This window comes from Perognathus longimembris, chromosome 18 (genome assembly GCF_023159225.1).
Source record: "Perognathus longimembris pacificus isolate PPM17 chromosome 18, ASM2315922v1, whole genome shotgun sequence".
Classification (NCBI taxonomy): Eukaryota; Metazoa; Chordata; class Mammalia; order Rodentia; family Heteromyidae; genus Perognathus; species Perognathus longimembris.
Window position 1 is genome coordinate 3,529,427 of NC_063178.1, and position 14,854 is coordinate 3,544,280.

The 14,854-nt window shown below is 47.7% G+C and overlaps 1 protein-coding gene across 1 annotated transcript in view; it reads right to left on the reverse strand.

The window, feature by feature from the left end:
* Dip2c (disco interacting protein 2 homolog C) overlaps positions 1-14,854 on the reverse strand; it is a 223,491-nt gene that overhangs the window by 60,434 nt on the left and 148,203 nt on the right. Inside the window, 2 exon segments of the mRNA XM_048367810.1 lie at positions 5,171-5,380; positions 7,416-7,541. Coding sequence (XP_048223767.1) covers positions 5,171-5,380; positions 7,416-7,541 — 336 coding nt within the window.

Below are 14,854 nucleotides of genomic sequence, written 5' to 3' on the forward strand. Positions count from 1 at the left end.
ATGTTGTGTCGCTCAGTCATTTCTTCCCTGCGCCATCACCGCTGCCTGTGGCTTGCGTTAGACCAAATCCCATCAGTGAAAGTACAATGCAGGAAAATGAGGCACTAGACAGGCGGGAAAAGGGCACTCGTGAACGGTGTCCGCTGGGAGCACATCCATAAGCTGACAAGCTTGTGAGGGCTCTATACGTGCACATGAATGGCCAGGGAAAAAAATCCCCTGTACTGTTTGGGGGGGTCACAAATAACTTAGCAGAGAGGCAAACTCGTAAGTACTTCAGATCACGAAGACAGACTATCTCGAGAAGTGAGCTTCTCCACATCATAAAATCCATACAAGGAAACAGGTGGCTTGGGAAGGTAAACTGCAAAGCAGTGGCCAAGGGTGACCAACGTATCCCGACCTACTGTAATGCCGTCTGAACAACGGGAAGGTCAGAAGGTGAGGAGATCCAATCACTTCCCCCCACACCCCCGTTTTTTTGGTTAGCCATAATGTATATGATTGATTGCAGTCAGATCCAATCATCTTCAAGGCAGTACCTGCAAGCTGTTTTGAGTGCATACGTGCCAGGGTATCTGTTCTCACTCCTGGACACCCCCGCTTCACCCCCGTGCAACACACACACACACACACACACACACACACACACACACACACACACACACACACACACCCTGCCACTCAGTCCTTTGTTGGCCATTTCTATTTCTTGGCCATCACCACTTTCAGGGAACTGGCTAGTCTTCCAGCCTGAATTTGCCTGGGTGGTCTGTTCCCTGGCTTTCTTGCTGTATCTCTCATTTCTAAACCACCTTTCCTCGCACATCTCTAGGCCATTCTGGGTCTTTCTGGGAACAGTTGTACAACACCATCCTCAGACACTGGAGACGTGTGACAGCCCACGCTCCACAGGTGTGAGTGACTATTGCACAAGGAGTGACATGGTGACATGTGTCTGACCCATACAGACAGAACGCCCTGCGGCCAAAGCCAGCAGCCACCAGGCATTCTTTAATTCTAACTGCAGAGCTGGGGGTTCCCAAGCTTTTCTTGTTGCATCGGAGAGGCTTAAAATTCTCAGACAGGTTGGGAGAGGCTTGTCTGTCACCCGCTAGTATGAATAAAGTTTTATTGGTACACAGTCATGCCCATTTTCTTTTTACCTTCTTTTGTATGTTAGACAGCTGCTTTTGTGCACCATGGCAGAGCCCAACGGCTACCGCCGCAGGGGCCCCAGAGCCTGAAGTAATAACTCCGTCCCTCCTTAAAGGAGAACGTGCTCTCACGGCAAGGATGTCCCAAGTGAGAGGGGCAGGCCAGGCAGGGAGGCCCCAACCCCCACACATACGTGGGGTTTTAAGGACTATGAATGTTTGGGAAAGGTACTGATAATATTTGGAATGCGGGGCTGGGGATATAGCCTAGTGGCAAGAGTGCCTGCCTCGGATACACGAGGCTCTAGGTTCGATTCCCCAGCACCACATATACAGAAAACCGCCAGAAGCGGCGCTGTGGCTCAAGTGGCAGAGTGCTAGCCTTGAGCGGGAAGAAGCCAGGGACAGTGCTCAGGCCCTGAGTCCAAGGCCCAGGACTGGCCAAAAAAAAAAAAAAAAAAAAATTTGGAATGCTTTCACAGAAATAAATAGTCATGTCTCACAGCAGTGGCTATTTTAAATGTCTGAGTAAAGTCCCTAATGCCACAGGGCGTAGAATCAAAATGTACAATTGTTGCTAATGATGTAATGGTGACATACAGCGCGGGTGGATGCCATTCGCTTGCTGTACTTCCTTTCTTCTTGGTAGAGACAGATGCAGTAAGTCAGATGAGAATGCGGTTGCAAATAAAAATAGGATTACGGCAAGCAGCACTGATGTCAAGTGAATTTCCAGAATTCCACTCTGGAAAGGGCAATTGCTTCTGTGAAATACACAGGGTGACAGCGTCACTGGATGATACAGAGGCTTTCACGATGCATTGGGAGCTGAAAACTAAGAAGAGCTTAAGCAAAAGTCTAAACACACAACAATAAAACTGTTACCAATTCTGCTTTGTTCTGATTAGAGATGTATTCATATGGGTTGTCTCTTCAGTTTCTCCATTCCTATTTAGCTAAATAATTCAGATACTACTTTACTGTGAATATTTTTTACAAATACACTTCTTAGAGCTCAAAAGCATTCCCTTGAAAAGTACTTGTTATTATAGTTGGAATATTCAACTTTTGATTATGCTATTTTAGGATATAAACCCTTCCCTTTTGGTTATTACTGTGTAGGTATTTTTGTTTGGTTTGCTTTGGTTTTTGTGGTGCTAGAGATGGAACCCAGGTCCTTGTGTAAGCAATGTACTACAGAGCTATACTCTCAGCCCTTAAAGATTTTAATAAATACTATGGTAAGGTTCCAGTCATTGTGGTTTTTGAGATAAAGAGAAGGCCTGATTAAATATATATATATATGTATTTTTTAATGCAGGTACTAGACAGAGTTTGAGCTCAAGACCTCTTATACTCAACTTCTTTACTCATAGCTGTCACTCTGCCCCTTGAACCACGCTTGAACTTCAACTCGACTAACAACTGGGCTAATGAGCTGAAGAGAGCCTGCTCAGAAGATGTAAAAAATGGCCAATAGACATAGGAAGCAGCATCTCTGGCCATAAAAGAAATGAAAGTAAAAACAACCCTGGGATTCTACCTCATCCCAGTTATAATGGCCAATATCATGAAAATAAGTAGCATATACTGGTAAGGATATGGCCAAAAAGGAATCCTCTCACGTTGAGGGTGGTGATGTAAACGTGTTTAACTGCTCCAGAAAGCAGTGTGGAGGTTTCCTCAGTTCTGGCAACTCCACTCTTGGGCATTTATCTAAAAGATGAGAAACCAAGGTATTGCCACCAGCACAACCATGTCCTTTGCTGCACTGCTCACCATAGCCAAGGTACGGAATCCGCCCAGATGACCTTGAGCAGAGGAATGGGTCAAGAAATCACGGTGTATACACACAATGGAATTCTACTCATGCATTAGAAAGAATGATATTGTATCACTTGCAAATATATAGCAAGACCTGGGGAAAAAAATCATAAGTGAACTAAGTCGGGCTTAAAGTGACAAAAGTAGCGTGTTTTCCTTCAAACGTGGAAGCTAAATTTAGCTTACCAACTTACAAGTAAATGCGTTGGGTGGTACCCAAGTGTACACAGATGTATGAACTGAAATATAGTAGACTGGAAGCAAAATAGTGTATTCCCTAGGAAAGCAACGTCAAGGTTCAGCAAAACAAACACCAGGAAACAGGCACTTGAAAGGGGGTGGGGTGGGGTCAAGGGGTAGACAAATGAAGAGGAGAAGTGGGGTGGAATGCAGTTAGGTAGATGCCACAAAACTGAAAGTGAGGGGAGGGGCGACATGGATCAAGACTCACTATATTCACAGGCTGCCTCGTTACGTGGCAACTCCTTTGTACAACTACCTAAAAATAAATAAATTAGTTTCTAAAAGAGAGAGCGAGCGTGTGAGAGCGAAGGCCTGGGGGGGGGGGTGGATTATTCCACCTGCGCGCCCGGGCCTGGCGTTCCGCACGATCCCGCGCACTGGACTGAGCGCGCTCACCGTACGGGTGCCCCTGCGGGAGTGGTTCAGCAGGAGCAGACCACAGCGGAGGCACGCAGGCCGAGCAGGAGAATGTGTGCGTGTGTGTGTGTGTGTGTGCGCACAGGAGTTTATCGTCCTCAGCTAAACTGGCCTGGAAGAGGTCCCTACGTAATGAAAGCTGGGGACTTGAGGTTTCGCGCCGGCGGCGTAGGAAACGCCTCTGTGGTCCCCAGGTGAAGCCTCTCGCTGGGCGCAGCCAACGTCACTGGGGAGGGGCCCACGCGCACTGCCCAGGGCTCCGCAAACGCCGCTGGGGGGCTGCTTTGCCAGCACACAAAACCCTGATCTCAACCAAAGGTCAAATGCTCCCAACTTCGGCTTTTTTGCTTCTTTTGTTTGGCCACAGGGATAAAGTATTTTAGTTCTCATCGTATTTCATTATTTTGTCATTGCTTCCTTAAAAAAAAAAACCTTAAAAAAAAAAGAAAAACCCAACAGATATTCTAGGAACATATCTTTGTGCCAAATGAGAAATTACTGAAATGTCACACACCCAGGAGTTATATTTAGGTTACACCGAGCCTTGATGTACATGACTAATGTGTAACCTTTTATAGTTTGGATGAATTTAATTCTCCATGCTATAATTTCCTCCAGTGTTCCAAGTGTAAACTCACAAAGGGAAAACTGAATGCAGTGGTTAAGCTGTTCAAAAATGCACGTCCCTCCTTGTATGCTTCCGAGCGTATCTTTGAAGCTGAACAAAAGGGGAGAACGCAAATGCTCCCACAAAGGGGAGGGACCATGCCACTGAGCTTAGGTGACAGGGACTCGCTAGCATCAGACACAGATGATAGAGACTCGGTTCTGATACATGTACACTACAAGGAATTTCACTGTCTAAAAAATATTGGGTGGTGACTTACTTCTGTCCAATGTTTAACTTACTGTGATTTCACACAGGTTTCCTAGAGCTCACAGGCCAGTGTATATGTTCCTGAAAATGTGTTAAGCTGGAATTTAGCAGTACTGCATTAAACTGAAATACTTTCAAAAATTAAGGGCATAACCTATTTTCACTCCTAGTTCATGACCACCCTCCCCAGTCAAAACACGTCTAGCCTTTTCCTGCAATCATCCTCATTTCATCTCCTCCTCATATTCAAGCATAAAGGCAGCTGCTCCCAACCTTGTGTTGTTCCCAACCCAGAAGGTCTCCCTCACCACTGAACCTACGCGCAAAACCGTATGAGGTGCCTGAGAAATCTGAACCGCTATGCAGACAACGGCACGAGACAGGAAGGATTGAGCCCCCACCGTGCCAGCTTCCTAAGACAATTCCCAGGGCGGCAGCAACTCGCGTTTACCACCCTGTCTTGTTTACTGGCGCCATTAAAACTTCCGGAGGGGCATCTTTTAGTATAAGTGAGATTTAAAAAAAAAAAAAAAATGTGAGCGGACAGGGCCGCAAGCTCCTCTTGTGAATGCAAATGCGCTCCTTCAAGAAATCAAAGCACCCCGCGACGCACAGGGGCCGCGGCCGCCCGCCCCGCCCCCAGTGCGCCCACCTATGTGCGTCTGGGCCATGACGTCGGCCAGCCTGTGGGCGGCCCCGCTGCCGCCGCTCTGCGTGGACGACGAGGAGGTGGTGGAGGTGGTGGAGCCGTGGATGGCCTGGCTGATCCAGTGTTCCATGTTGATGCTGCCTTGGCTGGAGGTGGGGGTTCCCTGGGAGTCGCCCTGCACGGAGCCTTCGTCCTCTGAACCAGAGGACGTGTCTGTGCGGAAGAAGGTGACAGTCGTCAGAGCCCCGCCGCAGCACCTCCGAGCACCCCCAGACTCACGACCATGCCAAACACACGTGAACCGTCAGTGACTCGTATGTACACTAATGCCTTCGATATGCTGTGCAACTGGGGGGCATTAAAATGCTGGACAAAGATGTTGGAACCATTTCCTGAGTACAGTACAACAGGTGGGGAAGAAGCTAGCGCATTCTTTGCACACTTGCACTGAATGAGGACAGGTAGCACTTCCCAAGAGACAGGTGTGTATCCTGTCTCGAGGTGTGATTCCTCCCGGTCTTTGGGAATCCTGAAATGCTTCTCTGAATCGCAACTTATTTTGGGGACTTAGTGTGACCAGAGACACCCTGAGCTTCCTTACAGGTTGTGTCACTATAAGAAAGAATGATCAAGAGTGAATTTAATTAAAACGTATTCTATGCGTGTAGGGAAATACCACAAACTTCTTTGCACAACTAACACCACTAATAAAAACCCTCAAAAGTAAAGAAAGAGATTGAGTTTCTTGTGAAGAAATTGTATGGAAAGAAGTGCATAGACCACTTCCTCTCATTTGTGGGGTCTCTGCCTTCTCAGTTGGGCATCACATAAACTTCTAGAACACCACAAAAGCTCACATTAAATTTCTGTGATATTCATTTGTTATACAAGGTATTTTCATCTGCTATCTTTGAAAGCTGGACAATCTGGGCTAAGAAAAATCACATTTGGTTTTTCTTTTTCACTGAAACTAATGGAACTATTTTCACGGACTAGTTTTTCAGTTAGCAAGTTTTAAGAAGGAGTTACTAGCATGTTTATTTGAACTTCAGTACAGGAAGGGCACTTAGGGTGTGAGATGTGAAGAAGGAAGATGAGCAGCTCTGAAGCGTTTAAATGGGAAGAGTGACACTCACTAATCTGAGGGGAAAGAATCAGTGGAAACACAGTAATAATGACAAACAATACGCAGCCAGGCGCGGTGGCGGCCACTCGTGTCCCACAGAGAAGGTAAACGTCAGAAACCCACTCGGAAGGGCAGTGGCGAAGAACGCTCCTCTCGCAACGGCTTCCAAGGAAAACAGATGAGAGAGAACTGAGCGGTGAGTCTGTTCAGACACCGACGAATGCACAGGCTACGGCCAAGCACAACTTGCTCGTGACATGTACGCACCTAACAAGCACGGCTTTCTGGATGGAACTTCACTAACGTTTTCCCTGGGCTGGCCTTGAACTGCCATGCTCACGATTTCTGCCCCCCCCCCCCAGTAGCCACACGTACATATGTGGGCCACGATAACAGTTACACCATGGTCGTGAACTTCCAAACCTGTGAGCTAAGAAAATTTCTCTCCTTTATAAAATACCCAGGAACAAATATTTTACTACAGAAAAAAAGGGGGGGGGGCACAGGATATGGTAACAGAAGTCAAAAGACGCCTGCTTTCAGTCATTTAAGACTCAAGGTGGGGAGGTCGAGAGAGAGAGAGAGACTCAGGCCTCCCATTTGGCTTTGTAGATGAACTTAGTGGAAACCAACCACTCACGCTGCCTTGGCTGTTTTTACGCGACAATGACAGAGCTAAGGAGATGTGAAAGACGCCGTCTGACCTGCAGAAGCAGGTCGGAACCTCCGTGACCCCAGAGACTGCCTTCCCTCTCCAGTGCACTTGATTTCTTCAACAGTGCAACAACACAGAATACCTACATCCTAAAGACTTCGGGATACGCATGAAGAAGAAAGTTCGGCTCGAGTCATATGGGCACAGACTCTTTTCTGTATGAAACATTTCTGTAGGGCTATTACATTTGATTCATGGATAACAATGCATGCTTATACAGGTTCGCACATAGTAACGTTTATAATGGTTTTCTTCACAAGTATAATTGAACGTATGTGCTGCTTGGGGGGCTTCTGGGTTCACAAGAATCTCAACCCTAGCACTCTCCTTTTGAAAGCTGAACGGACTGTGTCCGTGGGGCTCGTAACGCGCGGCTTCTAGGCCAAGCGACAGCGGCCACTACCCACCTGGGGGCGTGTATGCATCCATCGAAGTCTGCACCACCAGGGATCTGCGTTTGGAAGGCATGGGTACCGCCATCTTCCTCTCTTTGTGTTTAGCAAGAGCTGCTTGGACCGCTTCCGTATGCACATCTAAAACAAAAGAGGAAGAAGGCAGTGACTCCAGCCTCCAGCCAAGGTCGCGGAGCTCCACCCTCTCTCCGCCCCCTCGGGCCAAGGCCCAGGGTCGCCTCCTGCAGGGAAAGAAGTTAGTCCTGCCCGCTTGAAAGCCCAGAAGACCAGTACAACTCCTGCACAGGCTTTTGATGATTCATTTTATTAATCATAGAATCTGCATAGCCGAATCCTAGCTGTAAACTGCCCCGTGACTCGCCTTTCCATAGGGCAAATGGACAGGGATCTTTGACTGTCTCTTAAGCGGCCATAGGCTGAAGCCTTAACTCATGTCCGGGTGGCGGGAGCGTGTGTGCGCCGCGGCTCGTCAGCAATGGTCAAGTCCGCCCTCGGCGACGGCTCAGCGATGAGCTGGACCGTGTCCCTGTCAACTCACTGCGTCCGTTCCGCACCCCTTTATTGGCCGCGGCTTTTCTGTCGTGACTGTTGGGGATGAAGCCCAGGGCCTCAGGCATCCTAGGGAAGCCCCCGACGACGGAGCTACATCCGAGGGGAGACGTGAGCCCCGTGTGCCCCGTGAGGAACCATGCTCAGCGCTGAGACGCAGTGGCGATGGGGCAGACACGCACTGTGCTCCCTGTGGCGCACGTTCTAACCGAGAGGAGACAGACGCAGGCAGGCAAGCGATGGAGAATGAACAGATGAGGCGGGCGCACTGAGTGTCGATTCGGAATCGCAATGGGGGGGGGAGCCCTCTTCATGTGAAATGTGAAAGGACCAACGACTCTCCAAGACACAGGGGAAGATGGACCCCGGAGCCCTAGCGCGCAAGGGAAGGGTGTTGGCCAGGCGAGTGAAGCCCAGAGGCTGGGGAAGAGGAAAGAAGGCATTATGGGCACGGATGGCCTGGATCCCGGGGTCCCGGGTTTTGCGCAGGGGAAGGGCGTGGCCCGAGCTCTGTGGGTGAGAGCCCTCTGGGGTGTATGAAGAAAACCTCGGAATGGAGCCGCGTGGGGGGGTCTGAACTCAGCGGGTGGGCTCACGCCAGGCCTCGCCACCCAGCCCCTTCCAGACAAGCAGCGTCATGAACTCTTCCCACACGGGTCGCTACTGTGGACCGGGGACCGGCCAGCACAGCGCGCGGTGCGGGCGGGACCTCCGACGTGTGTGGTGGACGGTGCGGCGGGCACCCGGCCCCATGCCGAGCCCAGGGCAGCCTCTCAGGGCGGACGCGGGGCCGAGTGCTCGCGAGAGGCCGCAATCGCCAGAACGCTCACAGTATCCGCCATCTGGCCCTCCGCAGAGAACAGTTGGGGACCCCCCCCCCCCCCGGAAGGCAATAGTAAACGCCACGGACAATTAACTTACGGCACTCTTTCATCTCGTTTAGCTTCCCTGTGCTGCTTCTCCTCAACTAGACTCGGAGCACTGGAAGACAAATAGCTCGTTTTCGGCTCTCTTTCTGACGTGCTTGGACCAAAAATCAATCGTTACCCGACATGGACTCATGGCCGAAGACTGGAGGGTGAATCAAGCCAGTGAGAAAATACATTTTTCCATAAATCACACACTTTCAGCTTTGTATATCCTTCTTGAACATTTTTTATATAATTTCAAGTTTGCAGAGAATCTCTACTTAACTTCTATGCAGCTGCATCATTTAGCTACACTTTACCCTGATGCTGCTTTCTCTCTCCTTCCTCCCTCCTCTCTCCATTTCTTCTTTTCTGAACCTCATGAAAGTTGTAGAGAGCGTACCTAAATGCTTCCATATATTTCCTGGAAACAAGAGTATTTTCGTACATAACATAAATTATCTTCCAAATTAGGTAACGTAACAATGGCCTACTAGTGTCCAGTCCAAAAACTATACTCCAACAGTGCCAATTATCCCAGGCATATCTGCTGTCAGTGTTTTATCTTCCTAATCTAAGATCAGACCCAGGATAAAGGATTGCATTTACTTCTCAGATCATCATTGCTCTTCTTGAATCTGGAAGCATCCTAGGTTTTCTCTTCTAGAAATTTCCCAGAAGTGTTAAAGAACACAGTCCAGTCACTTTGTAGCTCATCCTTTAATTTGGGGACTTTGTTGCTTCCTTGTGATTAAAGTTCAGTCTATGCATGTCTTTGTCTTCTGTGAGTCATGGGAAGTTGGATCTCTTGGGGAAAGTATCTGTCAAACTCTTCCTGAGCAAAGATGGTGCTTTCCGACTGCCATTAAGAAGTAGTCGGGGAGGAGATGCTGGGATACTGGGCTATATAGTCAATGACGTCTCTACCTCCTTGTACAAAGGCAAGATATGATGGGAGCAATTCAAAAGCAACTACAACTAAAAAGAAACATTTACATTTTTCTCTGCTGAGAAAATTTGATTTAGGCGCTGTTCTTGTCAAGAAGCTCGTGAGTTTATGTGATTGACATATATACGTGTGATATATATGTGCTATAGAGACATACATACCCATATTTGTAGAATAAATCGCAGTGCACTTTTACTCTTAGATTCTTTTTTAAGGTTCCTCAGAAGGGCACACTTAGAGAGCTAAGTGTTTATGCAGCTTGCCTCCCGGCTAAGGAAGAAGAAAGCCCAAGTGTTTTTGTGAAATAACATTTTGTAACTGGAACGTCTGAGAACACTGTACCACTGTGAGGCTGTATCATCTCACGGTGCGAGTGAAAGGATCTCGGGACAGTCAAGGGGGCTTGACATGAATGGACAGTCTGACCAAGTGGAAAGCTGGAGATGGTCTAGTCGACCCATGGTTTAGAAACTTGAAACCCTCCGCAGTGCCTTCAGAGAACCTCTCTTCCAGGATAAGCACTTCTTCAGCCAGATAAAAATCCTGGTTTCCACAAAAATAATCATTTCAACACACAGAAAACCACTGAAACCTCTGTGTATTTCCGCACAAAAGTAGAAGATACTTTAAAAATTAGCCCCATAGATGACCACTAAGTTTTTTTTTAATGAACTTGAGAGGAGACAGTGAAGGAATATCTGAAGCCGTTAGGCGATGAGGACGCTCTTGCTAGGGGCTGCTTGTCAGAGAGGCGGCTCTGCTGGGCCCAGGGTCCATGAGAAGCAGGCCACTGTGGTAGCCATGATGATAGCAGAGCACAGTGAGATTCAGTGAGACATCAGCGAATGAAGTAGCTCAACTTAAATGACTTTAAAGCACTATAAACATAAAACAATGGCATGATCCATGTTTAGAAAGAGGTATAAATAGCCCCCTGAAGATTCTGTAGCAGAATCAGATTTGAAAATAATGTTAAGGGGCTGGGAATATGGCCTAGTGGCAAGAGTGCTTGCCTCGTATGCATGAAGCCCTGGGTTTGATTCCCCAGCACCACATCTATCAAAAATGGCCAGAAGTGGCGCTGTGGCTCAAGCTGACCCAGTGCTAGCCTTGAGTCTTCAAAAAGAAGCCAGGGAGAGTGCTCAGGCCCTGAGTTCAAGGCCCAGGACTGGCAAAAAAAAAAAATAATGTTAAGGAAAGTAAGAGAGTATCCCATCCCTCAATTCTTCTCTAGGTTCTGATCCTTAAAGATCCTTAAGACAGAACACTAGTTCAATTTTCTTTGAAAAGGGCAAAGATTAATTTCTCTCGACCTGGAAATGATGAATAAGAACACCAGTCAGTATCTACCTCCTTGGGTTAGGCTGAGGCAGTGTTGAATAATCGCAGTCTAACCTTACATACTCAAGCCAAACTACATCTCCAAACAGTGGTTGGATGAGAGGAGCAGTCTCTGTGAACAAACGGTTTGGAATACAGCCACTGGTGGGGGAGAAGAGAGCCATCCACGTCGCTGAGTGGCTCCCCTGTTTCCTCCGGCTCTGCTTCTCCCTTTCGGTCTCCCCAGCCACTTTAGGTGTTCATCAAACTTCCAAGCAGGAAGGAAAGAACAACATAGTTGCTGATCAAGAACTCTGCGACAGCTTGGAAGGTGGCATGTCTAATGGCAAGAAGATCCAATTTTGCATGCAAGTGAGGAGAGAGAGGGGTTCAGATCTGACCACAGGACAAAGGGGAACGTGGAGGGGTCCACTACTTGTGAGTGCCAGCACTAGATCTCCAGGCTAGGTGAGGAGTCCTGGCCAGTCTAAGTGCAAAGACGCATGGAGAGGCACCAATAGATAAATATGGACGGCTAGGAAAAGGAAAACTAGCCAAAAATAATCAAACTTTACCACTCTTAGCTCAAAACTCAGATCAATCCCGTAAGAGCTCGTGGGATTAAAATTTTAAAGAAAATATGGCACATGGTAAATAAATAGGTTGCTACAAAACAAATCTTCCCTTTATTTTCATAAAAGAGTCTGTGAATGAAACTGAGCAGCTGTGATATATCAGAAACTCATTAAGGCACTTGATTAAGTGTCCTACAAAATCTTAATTATAAATATTCTCGATACAGTCTTTATCCAGCCACATGAATTAGGAACGAGAGAGGCTCTGAAAGGGAGATAATGAGAAATAGGAACCTGCAGTTTGTATGGAGGTACTGAGCAAGATGATGGGGGCTGACAAATGCAAATGTCACCATCTCTTTTTTAATGAGAGACCACGATGTCCACAAGACATTAACAGGACTTGCTGATCAAATGAGACACACGGGCAACATCGAGAGCTGTTGTGCCTCAAACAGCAATGACTAAAAAGGTAAAACTCATACCAGGAGGAAGCAATCTGGGCAAGACATGTCCACTCGGGTTTCAGCCTGGGAAGTAGCCAGGCCGTGATCTTACAATTTCATGTAAACAAAAGCGATCTGTCTGAGACCCCAAAGCAGCAAAGAGATCACGCCCAAGTGTTGAATTAGAAGAGAAGAGAATCCGGTGGGCAAGGGTGGAGTGAGGGCTGTCAAGGGGCAGGCCCAGCAAAGGGGTGGGCAAGGAGGCGCAGCTCTCAGCCTCGTGGAAGCTTGGACAGAGTAGCAATTGACTCCCAGATGCTGGGAAACTATCACCCCTAGAAATACGGGTGTACTGTGGGTGCTAAATCTCTTGTAGCAAACCATCATTAGTAATCATTCACAATCACTGATTCAGAGTCTCAGCTCGTGGATAGAGATGACAAGAAACGCTTCCCACGTTTCTTCTTGAGGATGTTCGAGGTGGAGCTGTCGGAAGTCACAGCAGCCCCAAGAGAGCGGGTGAGTGGGTTCACAAACCAGCTGCCCACCGCGATGATTTCAGGAAGAGGTTTCGCAGATCATGAAGACAAACGAGGAATGGCTCCCTAAAATGATGTGCCATCGTATCAAGCTCTTCATAAACTCTCGCTGTGAGAGGCAAGAGACCCTTTCTCTCCAGCGCTAGATGACAAGCGAAGTAACTTACTATCATTCTCGGTACTGAGTGAAATGACATGCTAAGGAACTTACTATTGTTTCAGGAGCCGGTTGAGATTCTCTCGAAGAAATAAACGTCTCTTAATACGACAAACATAATGTTATAAATATAAGACAGTCTTCTCCAGAGTGTTTATTACCAATGCTGATGTGTTTATTCAGTGCGGTAGATGAATGCTCTTGGGTTATTAGTCAGCCCAAAGTGGATAAGCCAGGAACCGTTGCAGCGGAAGAGAAGACAGACGAGAAGGATGGGCTGTGCGAGTCGCCTCTTCACGCCACATTCATCCTCTGCTCTCCGACGGCAGTGGGGCTGGGCCCTGCGCAGGCCCAGGTGGTGGTGGAGGATGGCGGAGGCCTTTCAAAAGCAGGGGCTTGGCCCGCCACTCCTGCGGTCCCCTGCAGGACGCTTCCAGGCTTCTCTACCTCCGGCCCCATGGATGGGGTCTACGCATCCTGACTCCATACCCCCACCTCCCACCTCTGGGCTCGGCGGGCACCTGCAGGGAGACAGCCCGGCCCCTAGAGGGCGGCACATTCTCCACAGCACATCACAGCCGGCGGCTGGCTGAGCCTGGGGCCTGTGCCTTCTCACCAAACCCCTGCAGGGTTCACCTCCGGACACCGGCAACCCAGCCATCGCTACACAAAGCCCCTCTTCTGTTCTAATTTCACTTAGGGCCTTGGCTCCCCCTCAGGGGTCAGTCGCCCACGCCTAGACAATCAATCCCCGGGTGGAGGCTCTTTGTCCCAAGTTTTGCCCACCCCGAAGTCTAAATTTTGTCCACCCATGTCAAAGCCTAAATTCGCTCTTAAATATTAAGTAGGAAACGTACTTCCTTTTTGGGCTTTAGTGTGTTCATTTTGAGACAGGGCCTGGCTATGGAACTCCTGAGTGATTACAGGCACGCATCACCAGGCCTGGCTTTCCTTTTAGCTTTTTTAAATGACTTCAACTTGCTTTACTCAGGAAGAAACTAGGACCTTGAAATACCATAAGCAATGAGATGTTTTGGAGGATGAAGTTATAAAAAATTGAACATCTATGGCCACGTAAGGAGAGGCATACTATAAAAACCCCTTTATCTGTGAGGGGACAGCTATCAGTAGTATTTTAGAGTGTTACATATACCTATGGTTTCCAGTCTTGAGAAAAACGAATGCTTCCCTCTTTGTCTCTCTTCTGAAGTATGAAATCGCAGTCCATTCCTGATAGCTCTTGTATTCTCAGAGCTCGGAACGTGACACAACTCCACACACAAATGGAGGTGCCCGACCTCAAAGAAAAGAGTGCATCGGCTGAAGAGCATTTTGGAAATGTTAACAGCTGAAGTTTCAGAGCCATATTTCACAGGCTCGAACTCCCAGCCCGCTTCTGTGTGGCAAGTTACTCAGTCTATGGAGACTCAGGATGCTCAGGTGTGAGTTAGGAATGAGAAGACCTGGCCTAAAATTGAGTTACTATATTGAGGACCCAAGGGCAGACCCCGGGCAGTGGTCACGTAAAGATGCTGGACTTGTTCGATCTTAATAAGATGTTATGTATTACAAACATAAGATAGACTTCAGAAGATGACATCCATCCCTTCCACCTACGGTTCCTCTACCTCTTTCATTAGCACGACACATTTATTACAATTAATAAGGCCGTATTCATACAGTATTAAATAAGGTTGATAATATACCTTAGGGTTCAATGTTGGGGTACTTTCAGGGGGTTCAGATAAGCATAGAATGGCACGTGCTCACTAGTGCAGTGCCATACAGAATAATTTCACTGTCCCTCAGCTCTTCCATGTTCTTTCATAATGCTTCCATCAAATACTGGTCGTTTTAAGGTCTACACAGTTTTTTTTCTAGAATGTCAGAGATGGGTCATACTATATGCGGGCTTTTCACATTAGCTTCTTTCACGTAGTGGTATATGCATTTAAAGTTTCCTCCTGACGGCTCGTTTCTCCTTAGCATC